The sequence below is a fragment of the Astatotilapia calliptera genome, chromosome 12 (assembly GCF_964374335.1).
Source record: "Astatotilapia calliptera chromosome 12, fAstCal68.1, whole genome shotgun sequence".
In the NCBI taxonomy this organism is placed as follows: domain Eukaryota; kingdom Metazoa; phylum Chordata; class Actinopteri; order Cichliformes; family Cichlidae; genus Astatotilapia; species Astatotilapia calliptera.
Genome location: NC_137433.1, coordinates 33,996,281 through 34,014,315, shown reverse-complemented (window position 1 = coordinate 34,014,315; position 18,035 = coordinate 33,996,281). Strand labels below are relative to the sequence as shown.

The 18,035-nt window shown below is 39.5% G+C and overlaps 1 protein-coding gene across 2 annotated transcripts; it reads right to left on the bottom strand.

Moving 5' to 3' along the window:
- Positions 1-612: 612 nt before the first annotated feature.
- LOC113030836 (uncharacterized) lies at positions 613-9,286 on the bottom strand. 2 transcript variants are annotated; one of them, XR_013912765.1, is made up of 3 exons: positions 7,876-9,286; positions 6,450-7,710; positions 613-1,212 (listed from the first exon to the last, which is right to left on the bottom strand). XR_013912765.1 is itself a non-coding variant. In XM_080309449.1 (3 exons), exons 1-3 carry the CDS (start codon positions 8,666-8,668, stop codon positions 7,042-7,044), a joined length of 1,182 nt encoding a protein of 393 aa, XP_080165575.1. In that variant the 5' UTR covers positions 8,669-9,286; the 3' UTR covers positions 6,877-7,041. The 2 variants fall into 2 exon arrangements, 1 of the variants encoding a protein (XP_080165575.1); XM_080309449.1 differs by lacking the exon at positions 613-1,212 and having other exon boundaries at positions 6,877-7,710; positions 7,876-8,158; positions 8,439-9,286.
- Positions 9,287-18,035: the final 8,749 nt, after the last annotated feature.

Here is an 18,035-nt window from a genome sequence, read left to right as displayed (position 1 = left end):
CTTCACACAGACACTGCTATCAGGAAAGCACGCCAGCGACTCCACTTCCTGAGGAAGTTTGGCATGAATGCCAACATCATGAAAAAGTTCTACAGGAGTGCGAACGAGAGCTTGCTGACAGGCTGCATTACAGTCTGGTATGGGAGCTGCTCTAAAGGCAGCTGGAAATCACTACAGAGAGTGGCGAAGGCTGCAGAGCGCATAACAGGCATGAGGCTTCAGGACATTCAGGACATTTATTTCCAGCAGTGCCTCTGTAAAGCATACAGCATTATTAAGGACCACAGCCCCCCAGCATGCCAGCTGTTCTCCTTGTTACCGTCTGGCAGACGTTACAGGAGTCTGTCTGCTCGGACTACAAGACAACAGTTTTTACCACCAACCAATTCGTCACCTCAACTACAACGCTTAAACACACACCACACTTCACAGGATGCACACAGAAGAATCTATCTATCTATCTATCTATCTATCTATCTATCTATCTATCTATCTATCTATCTATCTATCTATCTATCTATCTATCTATCTATCTATCTATCTATCTATCTATCTATCTATCTATCTATCTATCTATCCATCCATCCATCCATCCATCCATCCATCCATCCATCCATCCATCCATCCATCCATCCATCCATCCATCTCTCTCTCTCTCCATATGTATATATACATATAGAGAGTATACTGTTATACTGCTGAGAGACTTGTGTTCTGTTCATCAAAGACATTTCATTGCAATGTTGACCCTTTGCTAACTTGCATATGACACATAAGGCGGAAGCTGATAAAGCTGAAACTGAGATGTCTCTATAAATATTCTATGTTTACAATTCGCCCTCATCAGAAAACATGCAAACGTTGACTTTACTGTTATTTGACTCATTTGCAAAGGCAAATAAAACTCATAAAAAAACAACCTGCATTTGTGTACACTTTCAGTTATTTCATCCATCTATTTGGTTGGGTTTAGGCAAAGATGGTGAATTGGACTGAAACAGAGCCATGTCACTGTCAACTAAAAAAAAAAAATCCCCAACATCTTAAAGATACTTTACCACCAAGGAGTACTGAACATGCATATGTGATGAGTGAAGAGTGAAACCAGTCTCACTTTGCGGTGCCAAATGTTTTGTGCCACATATTCCAAGGTTCACTACTTATTTGTAGGGAATGAAGACTGGCTTAAACAAAATTCTGAATTAGCATTATCTCCTGGAATGTTCTTCAACTCTTATGTAAGCTATCAAGAAAGGCATTACTTTATAAATTATTACCTGTCTGAAAACCCACTTTTATTCCTTGGCTTTTAAATCACAATGAGTTTGTGCTACTTTTATTCGTCTTATTTCGTACTCAAATTTTCTCATTTTATGCTTCTTTTTCTTAAATTCTATCATGTCTTCCTATGTTTTTATCTCTTCTGATTGACTTAAATGTACAGCAGCTTGGTCAACAGTTGTTGTTTAAAATGTGCTAAAATGCATTTCCTATAGTGGTCTTTTCTAAATATTTTTTCACAGGTAGATGGACTTGATGCCAGAAACCACAATCAGATCACTTAAACTGGTAGATGCAATCCAACAAAAACACATTTCTCCAAACAGATCTAAGACTGTCGAGATATGTAGGGAGTTTTGGTTCGAATGGCTAAAGTTTGGATTATATTCAGGACATTAAATATATCTGGGACTCTCCACCATTTGACCTTAGAACTGAAGAAGCTTCTCGGATGAGAGGTGAAACGTCTTCAAGTAACTTAAAGAAGTCCAGACGCTTTTCTTTGCAAACTCCTTTGACTACGATGACCTGAATGACTGAGAACCTTCACAGACATTCAGGACATTAAATTTTCTTTCATTTCCTTACCATAAAATGCCATAATTCAAACAGAATCAAGCTTTTATCAAGCACCATCTGGTCTTCTTGAAAATGTTACAAATGAGTTATGCAGACTGGATGGCTACTGGCAGCAACCTGAAATTCCCCAAAAATACAGCTAATAGAGAATGGCCAAAAAATAGCAGTTCCCAGAAAAGAGTCGATGCAGTCAGTTTTCCATTTGTAAAGCTGATCACAAACCAATGGAATGTGAAATTTAGAAAAAAGAACTCATTTATCTGGATTCTGTTACAGAAACAGTGAACAAAAGCCATTTATTACACCGGCTCATTCCCACAATGATCTGGAGAAAAGTTGAACAGTTAAACAGAACATTGGTGGCAAACCAAAAACATTGTGCAAGCGCAATAAAAAAAATCACAACAATAACACTGTGTGGTCACTGTTTAGATAAGATAAGATAAGATAAGATAAGATAAGATAGAACTTTATTAATCCCTCGGGTGGGTTCCTCTGGGAAATTCGACTTCCAAAAAAAGCACAGCAACGACCGAAGTTACAGTTACAGAACTGTTATATATACACACACACACACACACACACACACACACACACACACACACACACACACACACACACACATATATAAATACAGAGACAAATATAAATAAAATATACAAAGGGGATAAATAGAATAAATAGGAATAAAAAATAAAAATACAAGTGAATTGCACATTTCAAGTATTGAGTCTATTGCACTGTTGACTATTTACAAAAGTATTGCACAAGGTATTGTACAGTGAGGTGCAGAGGCACTGCAGCTTAGTTGTTCCCCCCTCCTTTGTCCTCCTGTTTCCCCTCCCTCTCCCCTCCAGAGAGGAGTTAAACAGTCTGATGGCGTGTGGGACAAAGGAGTTTTTAAGTCTGTTAGTTCTTGTCTTGGGGAGAAGCAACCTGTCACTGAACAGACTCTTCTGGTTGTTAATGGCCGTGTGCAGAGGATGCCCAGCATTGTCCATAATGTCCATCAGTTTCTTTAGTGTCCTTTTCTCTGCCACTGTCACCAGAGTGTCCAGCTTCATGCCGACCACAGAGCTAGCCCTCCTGATCAGTTTCTCCAGCCTGGATGAGTCCCTCTTTGCTGTGCTGCTCCCCCAGCACACCACAGCATAGAAAAGTACTCCAGCAACCACTGACTGGTAAAACATCCTCAGGAGCTTCCTGCAGATGTTAAAAGACCTCAGCCTCCTGAGGAAGTACAGTCGGCTTTGGGCTTTTTTATACAGGTGCTCTGTGTTGCATGACCAGTCCAGTTTATTGTCCACCCACAGCCCGAGGTACTTGTACTTGTTGACCACCTCCACCTCCTCCCCCTCTATCTGAACTGGCAGTGGACCTTCTCTGGACCTCCCGAAGTCCACAACCAGTTCCTTAGTCTTTGAGGTGTTGAGTTGCAGGTGGTTTGTGTGACTCCATGCGACAAAGTTCCTCACCAGACTTCTGTACTCCTCTTCCTGATCATCCCAGATACACCCCATGATGGCCGTGTCATCTGCAAACTTCTGAATATGGCATAATTCAGAGTTGTAGCAGAAGTCAGAGGTGTACAGGGTGAAGAGAAGAGGGGACAGCACAGTTCCCTGTGGTGCTCCTGTGCTGCTGACCACTGTGTCAGACGTGACACAGTGATTCCGAGTTGATGATAATCAACCAACAGGAAAGCAGCTGGGCATTCAGTGGAAATATGACGTACATCAATATCCTTCTGAATGAACCATCTAACACGGCAAAAATGAGAAGACGAAAAGCCAAAAATGACTAAATCACTTCACAGGTTGGCAGGTTGGGCTGCGCTCTCCCCTCTCACATCCCTGCTGGAAACTTCAAGGGTGAACCTCTTGGATCCAATCTTCTGAACTGCTCAGCTCACAGGAGACAAAAGCAAAGAGCCCTGAATCTCTTTTATACCTGCTCACGCTTTCTCCACCTTCTCGACCTGGCCGTCACATCTTTACATTTTGGTCATCCAACTGAATCTACTCATCCAGTGTCCACCTTATCTGTCTATGGGACTTAGAAGATTTAACACATAGTTTAAACTTTTAAACTTTAAAATCCCATTTTTTAACATGGAGAATTCACATTCATTCACATATGGATAAAATTCACTTCATGTTTCATTTTATGTAATTCTACTTCAATTAGAATTGTCTTTAGCACATTTTCACATTAACATTCATTGTTTTCAATTAGAGGAATACTTTCTTTTACTTTTTAAAACTCTGTGTTTGTCAATCACTTATTTATTTTTAGCCACTTAAATCATACATTTTGTAAGGCAGACATTCACTAAGATTAGTTGCTCTAGTGTGTCGTTTTCATCTCCACATACTAGTTAACTTAAATATATCTATTTTAATTTATTTTATTTATATTCAATATGCCAGTATTGAGCAATTGAGCATAATTGACCCTCACTAAAACCACATATGAGTTATGTAACTGGTACATATTTATGTTTATTATGTTGGGGTATATATTGATAATTGTTCAAATCAAGTCAAGTGGCTTTTTATTGTCGTCTCACTCTGTACTGTACCACAGTACAGAGTGAGACGAGACAACGTTCCTCTGAGACCCTGGTGCTACATATGACATATAACAGACAATCAAAAAAGGACTACGTAAAGTGCAATGTGCAAAAATATATTCTGCAGATAAGTGCTTGGTAGGGACATGTATGAAGCTGTGCGTGTGTGTCATTCCAGTCACTGAGTGTTCAGGAATCTGACGGCTTGGGGGAAGAAACTGTTCGTTAGTCTGGCAGTGAGGGCCGGAATGCTCCGGTACCTCTTTCCAGAAGGCAGCAGGGTGGAGAATGTGTGCGGGGAGTGTGTGGGGTCCTCCACAATGCTGGTGGCTTTGTGGATGGAGCAGGTGCTATAAGTGTCTGTAATGGAGGGAAGAAGGGCTCCAATGATCTTATGAGCTGCTCTCACTATCCATTGTAGGGTATTGCAATCCAATATGGTGCAGTTACCATACCAGACAGCGTTGAGCAACAAACTGGGTTAACCAGCAGTAAATAGATAAGTCATGGTTCCATTAACCATTAAAGCACTTAAAGTAATTTGTCTGATTCAGGATTACGTGTACGATGATTTGGTGACATAGTTCTTACCTTCCTGCATGCCTGGAGACACACACAAAGCCCTCAAATTTATATATATATATAGATAGATAGATAGATATATAAACCTGCTGAGTCTGAAACCAAATGAGCTCAAGGAGCAAGGAGATAACTAAATGGGGAGACAGACATAGAAACGTACTTTATACAGGAGAACTGAGAAGAATTTCTCTTCAAATAATCACTGAAGAGAAACCTGTGCACTAACAACATGTTCCTGATAAGATACAATCAACCTATGAATAGATAAACATGTACACTGGTCACAGCTGCCTTAACTTACCGACACAGAGGTGCAATGAGTCATTGACTTAATGTGGCAAGTCCCTTTGTCATTAACCAGTGGAGGAGAAGAAGGAAATGACAAGTGAATTTTTTCTACAAATTATTTTTGCCATGGTGACACTCCAAAAACAAAGCCAATAATATTCTAATTATTGCTTAATCGGAAAACTCAATTTGATTCTTTCTAGATTTAACAGGTTCTGTGTTTACGTGTATTTGACTTTCTTAAAACCACAGGAATTTGGGCTTTTTGAAATTTACTTAGGGTCTTTACACATCAAATCCTTTTCAGACACATATTCTTAGTGCAGCCATTCACACTGACCACATGGTTTTGCTGGAGGATTTTGCGGCATTTATTTTTAAATCAACCAAGCTCGATTTTTCAACTGACCAATCAGCATTTGGCAACATATGCTTGTAACTTTATTGAATATAAAAGTAGTTTTTACCTCAGCGCACAGAGAGATGCTGCTCTCTGAAACCATGTTTCTGCCTCCCTGTGTTCCCAACTCTGCCAACAAACTGCCTCACTGACACCCTGAAGTATGTATGAAGGCGGCTGTGACAGAGCTTCAGTCCCTGATTCAAACAGTAAAATGTGAGAATTGGATCAACCCAGAATCTCAGTTTCTTCTTCATCAGAACATCAGAACCCGCTCGTCATGGCTCGATGTCGACTTTATTATTTTTTTCACAGCGCGTATTTTTGGAGACATTTTTTTTTCCCCAAACAGCAGGTTCAGTGTGTATATATTTAACACGACAAGTTCGGATCATGAAAATTCAAAAAAAAAAAAATTTGAACTCACTGTAACGAGCACAGATGCTAATAACATGCTTATAACAAGGTGCAATAATAATTAATGTGCAATAATAACAGTGTGCAATACACATACACTTATTCTTCTTTTTTATACTAAGTTAATATACTGTGTTGTGTTGTTTGTTGCGTTGTGATGTGTCATATCGTGTCGTGTTCTGTTATATGTAGTGCCGACGTAGGACAGTTTTTCCAATTTCATTGTACTACTGTACTATGTATGACTGTGCAATGACAATAAAGAGTTATCTTATCTTATCTTATCTTATCTTATCTTATCTTATCTTATCTTATCTTATCTTATCTTACAGTTTTTCTCAGTCGCTTTGGTGCATTTCTCACAACAGAATTGAACTCTCCACCACTACTAAGGCACTTCTCAAAACAATTAGTGCAAACTGCAAAACATGGTGGATAACTTGCAAAAGTGAGTCACTCCATCAAAAAGAAAAGTCAGGTGTCCAAAATAAGTTGTCAATGCATCAACAACAAATCCCTTGAGCAAAACAGACAATACATTCATCAAAAGCAAGTACTGATACCAAACAAAGTGTCAGGGCTGTCACAATTACAAGTCATTAGACCAGCACCTTTGGTCACAAAATCACATGGTCTGAACATGTTCCCATTGTGACGGATGTCTTTGTAGGTGCTTCCCAATGACATGTCAAGTCCGGACCGCATGCATGGCATGTTGAAAACCATAAATTGTAAAGGACAATCAAGACACTCCATATGCACTCTTGATAATATTTAATTGAAACTGTTCACAGCATTGTGCAAACTGGGGAAATACAGTAAATCAAACATTTTACAGCAAACAAACTCACCTAGACAGTAAACCTCACTGCAGTAGTTACGACTCAAAAAAAACAAACTGAAAAACAGACACTGCTGCATATCAATCATTGATATCTAGACGCTCCCGTCTGTCTGCCCACATATTTGCATCAACATCACAGCGTATGTCAGCTCTATCGATGCATCGGGGAAAGTATCTTCTGGAGTGTCGAATCCACCCTCTGCAGGACTCTGCTGTGATGTCATCACAAGCTGCATCCATAGCTGCTAGCAGGGTCATTTGGGTATGTGGATGCCTGTCATATACCTTCCACCTCCAGGAAGAGAAAAACTCCTCAATTGGATTCAGGAATGGAGTGTAAGGAGGAAGAAACTCCATAAGCATCCTGTCGTGTGCTGCAAACCACTGCCTGACTACAGCAGAGTGATGGAAGCTTACATTATCCCAAACCACTACATACATTGTCCGATTGTCACCAGGATCATCCCTTCCATTTTGTGGGATCAGGTCCCTATGAAGAGCATCCAGAAAAGCCAACAGGTGTTGTGAATTGTATGCACCAATACGAGGAATATGGGTGTGAACACCATTCTCTGAGATTGCGGCACACATTGTAATATTCCCTCCTCGTTGGCCTGGGACATCAATGGTGGCTCTTTCTCCAATGTGATTCCGTCCACGCCGTCTGCCTTTTGCGAGATTGAATCCCGCTTCGTCAAGATATACAAACATGTGCAGGGGTTCCCTGGCCTCCAACTCCAGGATATGCTTTACAAAGGATGAGAATCAGACAGGTCTGTAATGGTGCATTTGGCAGAACAGATTGTACAGTTGGAATTGTACATAGGATTACAGTAACATGCATAAATGTAGGTTGAGTACATGGCCTAAACTGTTACAGTGAACAGAGGTACATATGCGAACATGTGTTACCTGTACATACTGGTGACGGAGCTCCTTCACTCGATCACTGTTCCGTTCAAATGGCACTCTGTACAATTGCTTCATGGACATTTCATTCCGTCTGAGGACTCTGTCTATGGTGGAAATTGATATTGACTGAATATTTCCGAAGATGGTGTCATCGTTTACGACAGTTCTTTGTATTTCTCTCAGTCTCAAAGCGTTGTTTGCAGCCACCATTGCACAAATTCTTTCCTCTTGCTGCGGAGTCATAAGTGGACCTCTTCCACCTCCTCTAGGTTGTCTGGCAGTCCTTTTTGAGATGCAGATGGGAAAACACACACATGTAAGCGCAAACATGCTTACAGTGATTGTCACAGGACTATCATTCAAAACTCCTTTCTTTACAGCATTACTGTATTGTACCACAGCACACTATGCCACACCTGGGCCAAGTCTGCGCTTCAGTTACAGTACGTCTATGTGTAAGGATCTGTAAGGTCATGTCCTAATGCAAGTCTCCTGTATGACTATGAAAGTGCAGAGCAAATTAGTTTGTGCTGCATACTGTAACTAGATTACGGTGTGCTCACCTGTTTTCCCGACGAAATGTCTGGATGATAGAACTTACAGTAGTTCTCCCAACATTTGGCTGCACCCTTCGACCAGCCTCGGCCATTGTGAGGCCATGGTTTATCACATGATCCACAAGTGTTGCCCTGATTTCGTCAGGAACGTGTCTATGTGGTTGGCCTCTTCTCACCCGGTTTTGTCCTCGTCCTCCACCGATCCTCACTCCTCTTCCACGAGGCTGACGTTCCATGTTCTGCTGTTTTGTAGATTCAGTATGCACCTCATGCCAATCCTGTCTGTTGGTTTACATTACAGTATATATGTACTTGTGGAGTGGGGGATGCTGTGCCGCGGTTCACCTGTGACTGGGTAGGAGAGGCTTTTCATTGGTTGCAAGTAGGAGTGACACACACCAATTTTCATTAGTGTGAGATAAGGTTCACCTGAGACATGTAGTTTATGGAGATTTTCATGGGAACTCCTCCAAAATAGGGTTTTCAAAATGGGTGTATGAATCGTTTGACAAGCTGTTCAGCAATTTTGAGTGCACTGACACAAGCAATGCAATGAAGACTATTAGTTGTAAGGACAATGACTATTCAGCCGGTACAAGTATGAATAATTGTGACATTCATGATGAAAGAAAGGAGATAGTGATGAATAGGAAGTCAAACGTGACCATTCTTTAGATATTTGTACTCACTCAACTGCTTCATGTCCAAAGGCATTTGCCTTTGGACGCAGTGAACGTGAAACCGCCACAGGGTTGTGCCAAAACGACTACATGTTGTGGTGGTTGAACTAACTGTTGTGCAATGTTTAATTCTGTTGTGAGAAATGCACCAAAGCGACTGAGAAAAACTGTAATGCTAATACTAGGTTGGCCCCTCATTTGCCTTCAGCTTGAATAGAAATTACTAGAAACTACGTAAAGTACATGACAAGAAAGTGTCTTACAGCAACTACAGAATATAAACAGAGATTCACAAGGGATAAACAAATGGCTAAATACAAGTGAAACCTGTCTTGGAAACTGTCAGTGTGAATCATATGCAGGTGTTGGGTGTGGACATGACATAAAATGGCTATTTAAGAAGCTTTTCAGTCAGCCTGAAAGTACTTTCTGACAAACATTTTGACTGATGCTTCTTAAACAGATTTTATGTCAAGCCCACACCCAATTCCTGTGTATGACTCACACTCTTTATCAACTATCCAAAAATTTGTTTTGTTTTCATTTGCACGCAAAAAACAAAACAACAAAATAGAATTCGACTTCCTTGTGCACTTGTCTATGACGTGTTTTACTTCTTAACTTTAAACGTTACTGTAAAAAATCGACTTTTAAATTGTTCTCTCATTCACCTGACAGAACAATTCTGCAACAATGCGCCCGTATACAAATGGATTGCATTTATACCTCACTTTTCTGATCTCAACCTCACACAGCACGTTACGCTACAAGGCGCATTTACTCCTTTGCACAAATTCATACAACCCAACATTCATCCCTCAATTTTCCGACCCTTTTATCTAATTCAAAATCAAATTCAAAATCAAATTATTTAGCGTGACTATAATGTTATTAATCATCAAAAAGATCAAAATTTTCCAAAATTTTACTTGTGGGTTATATTATGTTGTAACTAGTGCTGTCAATGTTAATCTCATTAAAATGATGTTAACGCCATAACTGCATTAAGCTCCATTAGCAAGCTAGCGCGGATCGCCCAGTGCGTGGGGCTGCACGGCACTAACATGTTAACGAGCTAACTGCGCTAACGCCTTGACGCAGTGCAGTCCCACGCACGGGGCGATCCATGCTAACTCGCTAACGGAGATTTGCTGCGTTAATACGGTTATGACGTTAATGTCATTTTAACGAGATTAACGCTGACAGCAACAAATATGCAACTTCTGCTTTCTTGCTGCTAGGTAAACTCTAAGGTCAACGTAGAAGTCAAAAGGCCAACTTGAGATAAATCATGAAGTCCAATTTCATGAAAACCAGGTGAAACAGTTTAGGAAGAGAGGCCATAGCAAAGAAACTGAAACACGTATCACCATTGGATCACTTTTGCCAAAGTTCAGGGGTCAAAAGATATTTGAATTTTTTCTGGATTTAGTTAAGAGGGTGAAGTTTTAGAACTTGCCTAGCAATATACAGCAATAACCCATTCATCCATTTTCTTCCTCTTGTTCTTATCAGAGTCACGGGGGGCTGGAACTTCTAAAATAGGACGAGAGGCAGGGTACACCCTGGACAGGTGGCCAGTCTGTCGCAGGTCTAGCACAAAGAGAAAGACGACCATTCACACTCACATTCATACCTGTAGGCAATTTAGAATCACCAGTCCAGTTGGCCCAACTAACTGCATGTCTTTGGACTGTGGGAGGAAGCCGGGGTACCTGGAGAGAAAACATGCAGACACCACACAGAGGCCACATGAAGGATTTGAACCCAGGACCTTCTTGCTGAGAGACAAAACTGCTGTACCCTGTTTGTTGCTGCTTAGCAACGAACATAAATAACTTAATAAAAAATGCACATGGTACATGAGTACCTATGTTCTTCTATCCAGAAGCACAGCATACTTTATTACTATTTTTGTGCACAATTTTCTTTTCAAATCCTTTAAATTGGTCAGTGTGTTTGTGTTGCTATTGACTACATGTAAATTCATCACACTTTCTTTAACTGACTGGCATAGAGGCACAGTGAGTCACTTTGCACTGTCATCCTGAAACTGAATTTTGTCTACATGGTGTTTTGTTAAGGGGCATGTTTCCACAGCACGAAAACAATAATAACTTTATCTGTGTTATTTAACGTCACTCTGGTCATATGTATGAATACACTTTCGTGATTTTAATAGTTTCGGCAATGGTTTCGGTGGAACGACGTACGTGACTTGAGGCGGAAATGAATAGATTGCAATCCAATATTTTTCCTTCTGTAAATAGCCTATGAGTTGTTCCTGTCACACCGCTGGACGTGAAGTGTGGACACCCAACTCTGCGAACAAAACTGGAAAATGAGATGATGTAGGATTTTCAAATTGATAGCATAGGCAAATCTACTAAAAATCTCAGAAAAGTTCAAATATAGTTTTCTGAAAATCTTGTGAGCACAATAGCTTGAGGAAGATGTCACCTAGGTTTAAATATTAGTGACCTTGAAGAATTCTCCTTAGATATTCAAACTCACACCATACATCCATCTGTTAGCGTTTTTTTTTATTAACTTATTGAATAGGTGTAACTAATGAAGTATTTGGTGATTGTATATGTGAGGAGGAAAACCAAACTTTAAACATCTCTATGCTAATCTGGTGGACATTAAGAGGTTTATTAGTATGAACAACATCATGTCAAATACAGAATAAGAAAAATGTAATCAAGCAAGGATATTTTCACCTATTTTCAACTGATGGTATATAAAAATGTGCACACACAGTTAAGCCTAATGCCAATCGTATCATGTTTGCTACATGAGTTTCTAAGACCTCTATCTCATCAACATGATCAATACTTGCCATAATTTCAAAATGTTATGGACAAAACTCTATTTTGGTCTAAAATTAACATTGTTGTTAACAAAAGTTGCCAAAATTGTATCAAATGCGATACAAAAAATATACAATAAATTTCTGATAAAACTACATCATAAACAACATGATATAGCAAAAACAAAATGTAAGGGTTAGAACTAATTTACTGATCATCCAGCAACACGAACAGATATAGAGAAAGTGTTGAGAAGTGTGATGTTCCCTAGCTCTTTGAGTATAAGGTTACAGGTATGTGCTGCTTGACGAGAAAAGGCTGAGTAACATTTAATTTGGTTTATTTTATTTCAACTGAAGGGAGTTCACACCATGAAAAATCAGGTTTTAACAACTTACAAAATAATTTTTATTAAAAAGATGTTTTTCATCTTACAGAGTTTCTGTTAAATGTCCCACTTTTCTTTTTACATCCACCAAAGTCTTCAAGGTCAACATAATTATTTATTTGTCAAAAGTTGATATAAAGCTTTATAATTGCAAAACTTTGATTCTTAAAAGTGCGGGATGTATTGTCAACATATAGAAAGTACTATAATGGGATTTAAAATATCACGTCACATCTGACCAAAGTGCAAAGTACATTTAAAAAGAGCAATTAATAAAAAATGAATGAAGACAAAATAAAATACGAGTCCCTTAAAAGCACAGCGGACAGTGAGCTGGCTCGGTGGTGGACTGACCTCCTGGAGTGCTTCTTGTTTATATTGTGTTGCATCTGGAAACTGAGTTTTGAGGACTCAAGTTTTTTAATGCTCATTCACAACTGATACATTTAACTATTAAATCCATTCATCCAGGCTAGGCCGGACGGCTCCCCGGTCAAAGTCGGGCGATGGCGGTATGTGTGGTTTGTGGCTCAGCTGCAGGGGAGGGGTGGGTGCTGAGGAGCATAGTGCCCAGAGCTGGCAAACTTTCGCCAGTCAATGCTGGAAATCCCATAAAAAAGTGTTTCTGAAAAAGTGGTAAATATTCCCATAAACACGCTCCTAAACCTTATGCAATATGTCATTGCCAAATGGGAAAGGGTATCATATTACTATGTATTAAGATGTCACTCAAGTTCATGCATGTGAAGGCAGGTGAGCAAATACGTTAAACAGTACAGTGCATGTAAGAACACATTCTGGGAATTCTCCCAAAATGTGGTGTACTGTGGTGTACTCCCAGGTGTACTGTGCCTCTCACATCATGAAGTGAAGAAGTGAAAGAGGATGGACAGTTTGCAGCTCGAGGTCAATTTTGCTCAATAAACCATTGAGGATCTTTTGTGGTTAAAATAGCCAAACACAGCCCTGTCTGCATAGCTGCTGCTGAACCACTGCATTTTACCAGTTTCAATTTTTAATCTCAGTTGACATATGATGTTGTAAAAACAATAATAATAAAAAAAAGTCCTCACCTTTGTTCATCACTGCAGGGGAAATAATGCCGGCTGCAGGTTAGCAGCAGTTTGTTGATCTCTGCTGCTGTCATGTGGCGTTTTAGAGGTATTGCCATTACCTGTTACAGATAACTAAAATATTCCAGTATTATGAAGAAAGCATTATGTCCTGTCAGTCAGCACTGACAATATAAACAAGTCCTGATATTGAGATGGCATTTAATTAACCTGCAACTGATGTTCCTTTAAATAAAAAAAAAGCCTAGTATGACTTCAGCAATGAAGGGTACTTTCCAGTCTTGATAGCCCCAGTCAAATTTGCAACACTGGCATCTTTTATTCCTGAACTTACATGTCAGTGAAGCATGCAAATAACGGCAGGAAGATGGAAAAGAGGAACCGCTTTATCTTCAGCTTGTCGGGCCAGTAAAACAACAGGAACAACAGAAAGGTTCAGATACAGGACGGATAAGAATAGACACAGAGGCACATAATAAATAATAAATAAACAATACTGATAATGAAGAGATATGTGTGTGCGCGCGCATCTCTCTGCAGTTTAGTTCAGTGGATTGGAGCTCATCGTCTCTTCCATTCATGCATGGGATTAGGATGACGCTCTATCGTGTGCACAAAAAATGTACAGTTTGCCTGAGCGTGCAGCAGAGAGCATTCCTCACACATGGCAACATGGGCTAAAAATAGCCCCTCACTCACTATTATAGGATATTTGCTCAGCAGCTCAGGTCCACATTTGTTATATACATGCTCTCTTAAGTTGCAGTCATCCTTCATCACAGTCTTCTCACCATCATCTAAACCTGCTGCTGATGGATTTTATCAGACAGCAGGAGTGGAAACACTTGTATCATCAGAAACGCTAGAAACACACAAGCATTGCACACTCCATTGACTATATAAGCTGAATTTGTGCATCTCAAAAAGGGTTATTTGAAATAAATTTTAAAATCACTGCTTACTTTTAATTTAATTGATTTAAATGTTAATAATGCACATCTGGTTTTTAGCATATATAGTTAATCTTAGTCAGTCATAAGGTCACAAATGTACCTTAAATGAATTCAGCTTAGCCTGGTCACACCGAGTAATGGCCATTATCAATCTGATTTAATGTTTTAATATATATATGGGAAATAATTAGGGATTATTATAGCGCTATATATTCATTAAAATTGTTTAAAATAGTTTGAACAACCTTTTTCTCACTTGAGGAATAAATCATTTACTGGGTTGCAGGCACAGGACATAAATCAGTGTATTAAATAATTCTAAAAATAAATATATAAATAAATATATTTACTAGGGGTGCAACGATATTCGTATCGATATTGAACCGTTCGATACAGTGCTTTCGGTTCGGTACGCATATGTATCGAACAATACAACATTTGTAATTTATTTTATCAACTTTCCTTCTGACGATGCTGTCTGTGTTGAGCGCTCAGTGAATCTGCGTTCGACTACTCCGCCTAGGCTGCACTGTCGAGCGCAGATCCACTGAGTGCTCAACACAGACAGCATAGTCAGAAGGAAGAGCGCAGGGCAAGCTAGCAAGACAGAAGTTAAGCTCTCCAGATCTGGCGTTTGGAATTATTTTGGTTTTCATGTGACGTATGACCCTGAAGGTAAGCGAGTCATGGACTAAAGTAAAACAGTATGTTGGATGTGCCGTGCAATGCTCAATTACATGGGTGGGAACTAGTGTGTTAGCGCAGTTAGCTCGTTAACGTGTTGGCCGTCTAGCCCCATGCTCGTTAACGGAGATTTGCCGTGTTGTGGCGTTAAGGTCATTTCAACGAGATTAACCTGAAATCACTAGTGGGAACACAACGAATATGACTGCACATTTACGCCGACATCATCCTAGTGCAAAGACAAAAACAACAAGCATGCTACTAACTTTAGCTGAGTCATTTAGACAGCTGTTAGCACATGATTCTCCTTATGCTGCTGAGAATATAGCCCAGAAGAAGCGGATAGTATAGCTTTTATTTTGGAAAGAGCCATTTCTCTGTAATAAACTCTCTTTTCCAAAGATGAGTGATTCCTCAATCAGATACAGGGCTTGCAATATCGCTAGCCCAACGTCCTGGGGCTAGCGATTTTTTTCAGTCGGGCTACCAAAATCTATCTCTTCCCTGCCCGTCGGGCTATTGTAGGAAAAATATATGTCAATGCTTTTGCATTCTTTCGGAAATGTAGCTGGGTAATTATGTCATTGGCATCGGTGAGCCACTGTCAATATGTGACATATTGAAATCGCGTTTGAATTTGCGCTTGTTTTTTTGCTTTCACTTTGCAATCGCGCGAACTGTGTATAGAGAGCGACAGCACTGATCTGTGAGTGATGAAAATTTGTGCACCAATTCCTCTGACATCGTCTTATTAATCGTTAGCTCACTATGCAAACATGACAAGTGAAATCTCCCGCAGCAAGCTTAAACATGTGAGAGGTTGATCGCGCAGAGAATCGCTGAGCTTATGTGAGTGCGTGTGTAAAAGCAGGAGGATATATATTTATTTTCTTCTGAGCCAAATAAGACAGGTCAGGGTGAAGAAGTGACAGCCAAAGAAAAGCTTACCACAAAACGGAGAAGTTATGACAAATCAGACTATAAGGCAAAAAGAAAGTGCAGCTTTATGGTTTCATGGACAAAATAATTTCTGTGGCTGCAATATGACGAGCTAAATAACCAGGGCTGCACATAAGTGGTCCACAGGTGCGCATTCGCTGTCAAAATAAAAAACGCGCACAAGGGTTAGGGTTAAATTTAAAAACTGTACTTTTGAGTTAAAATATATAATTTATAATTTTAATAAATGACAAATTAAAAAGGCATGAACATTTTTTTTGTATCGAAAAAATATCGAACCGTGACACCAAAGTATCGAACCGAACCGAACCGTGAATTTTGTGTATCGTTGCACCCCTAATATTTACATATTTCTAGTTACAGTAAATCTACAAGGTGCGTCCAACTCATAAGGCTGACAGAAACATGAAGAGACTTAATGAATAAATTAAGACAACATCTGTCTTTAGGGCTTAGTCTTAAAAGCGTAGCATTAATTTAGATAAGCCCTGAAGTTAAACACAGCTGATCACTCCCAACCTTCATCAGCTTGACCCGTAACATTCTACGTATCTACCAGCAATTTTGTTAAATATACTTGTTCAGCTGCTTGTTAATGCAAACCGCTAATCAGCCAATCACAGAATCGGATTTAGGCGTGTAGACATGGCCAAGACAGACTGGGGAAGAAAGGTCATTTTTAAGAGACTTTGAACATAGCATGCCAAATCACAACAACAGTTGCTTCAAGATGCTTTATAGTGTAAGGTAAGACCCTACAAAACTTCCTGGGTAGGGAAATAAACCTGTGTGTTGTTGGAGTCAAAATATGTAACATCTTGTTAGGGCTCTAAAGCCCATATGCAGGGTTGCTTCAACTGATTGTAATCACTAATTCTGGCTCATGGCTCTTTCCAAACAACCGCTATAGACCATCTGCTGGGACAGGGGTTTCTTCTGGGTAGAACACTCAGCAGCTGAGTCATGTCTGCAACGTAATGCAACACACCCATTTTGAAATATACATGTGAAATGTCACACTTTTAGCTTCATTGTGATTCATGATGTTTAGTTGTGTTTTATAAGGTTTCCAGAAAATCTGAGCTGAAAATGCTTTCAAAACTTAAATATATGTTACATCATATACTACAAAAAATATCCTTTTTGCACCAACAAAGAGATTCCAAAAGTGCTCAGTTCAGCTGAAAATGTTTGCATATCACTGTATGTTATGCAATGTGTCCTTTAAAAATATGAGGATACTGAACATGTGAAGGACAGAAGACATGTCACGCCAAAAATAAATATCTACAACAGATGCACAGTATTTTTTTGTCATGTCCTAAAGAAATAAGAACATAACTCAGCAAAATCATAGCACGATAGCTGAGAAATGCATCCGGTGTTTCATTTGATCAATCTACTATTCACCCACAAATGATGAGTCAGGTCTTATGGAACAATGACTCCAAATTTGAGTTCAGAGGTCAGGAAAGAATTACACAATTCAATGATTGTCTACAGTCATGTTTAAGACACGTAGAGGCTCTATCATAGTTTGGGGCTTTGTTTTCAATTAGTGGTATTTGGCATTTTGTCTAAACAAACTGCCAATGCAGTAAAAGACCTGCATAGAAAAACACAATGGAACGCTATCAGTCATGGATTGGCCTCCCCATAGCCAAACCTTGACATTACTGAAGCAGTGCGTGATCATTTTGTCAGAGAAAAGAACAAAAGACCTCCAACATCCAAAGAAGAGCTTTGAATGTCCTTCCAGAAGCTTGAAGAACCCTTCTTGAAGGCTATTTACACGAATTATGGATTAGTTTGCCTAAGAGGGTTCCGGTCGCGTTGAAGAAAAAAGATGGCCACACCAAATATTGACTTCCAAGCTCATTAGAACAAATTCTGTTTGCTTTACATGCTATATTTTATGTATTTCCCCTTTTCTTGGCAAATTATAAAGAAATTGGGGTGGCTCAAGACTTTTGTACAGTATTGTAGATACAGATATATTCACATTTTGCATATACGAAATGTTAACATACTTGCATATATACATATCTAAGA

Excerpts from the sequence above, each read along its gene's own strand:
- LOC113030836 (XM_080309449.1), bottom strand. The coding sequence starts at position 8,668 with ATGGAACGTCAGCCTCGTGGAAGAGGAGTGAGGATCGGTGGAGGACGA. Across the intron at positions 8,159-8,438 it reads ACATTTCGTCGGGAAAACAG|GACTGCCAGACAACCTAGAG; the intron begins GTGAGCACACCG and ends CATCTCAAAAAG. Across the intron at positions 7,711-7,875 it reads TCCGTCACCAGTATGTACAG|CATATCCTGGAGTTGGAGGC; the intron begins GTAACACATGTT and ends TCCTTTGTAAAG.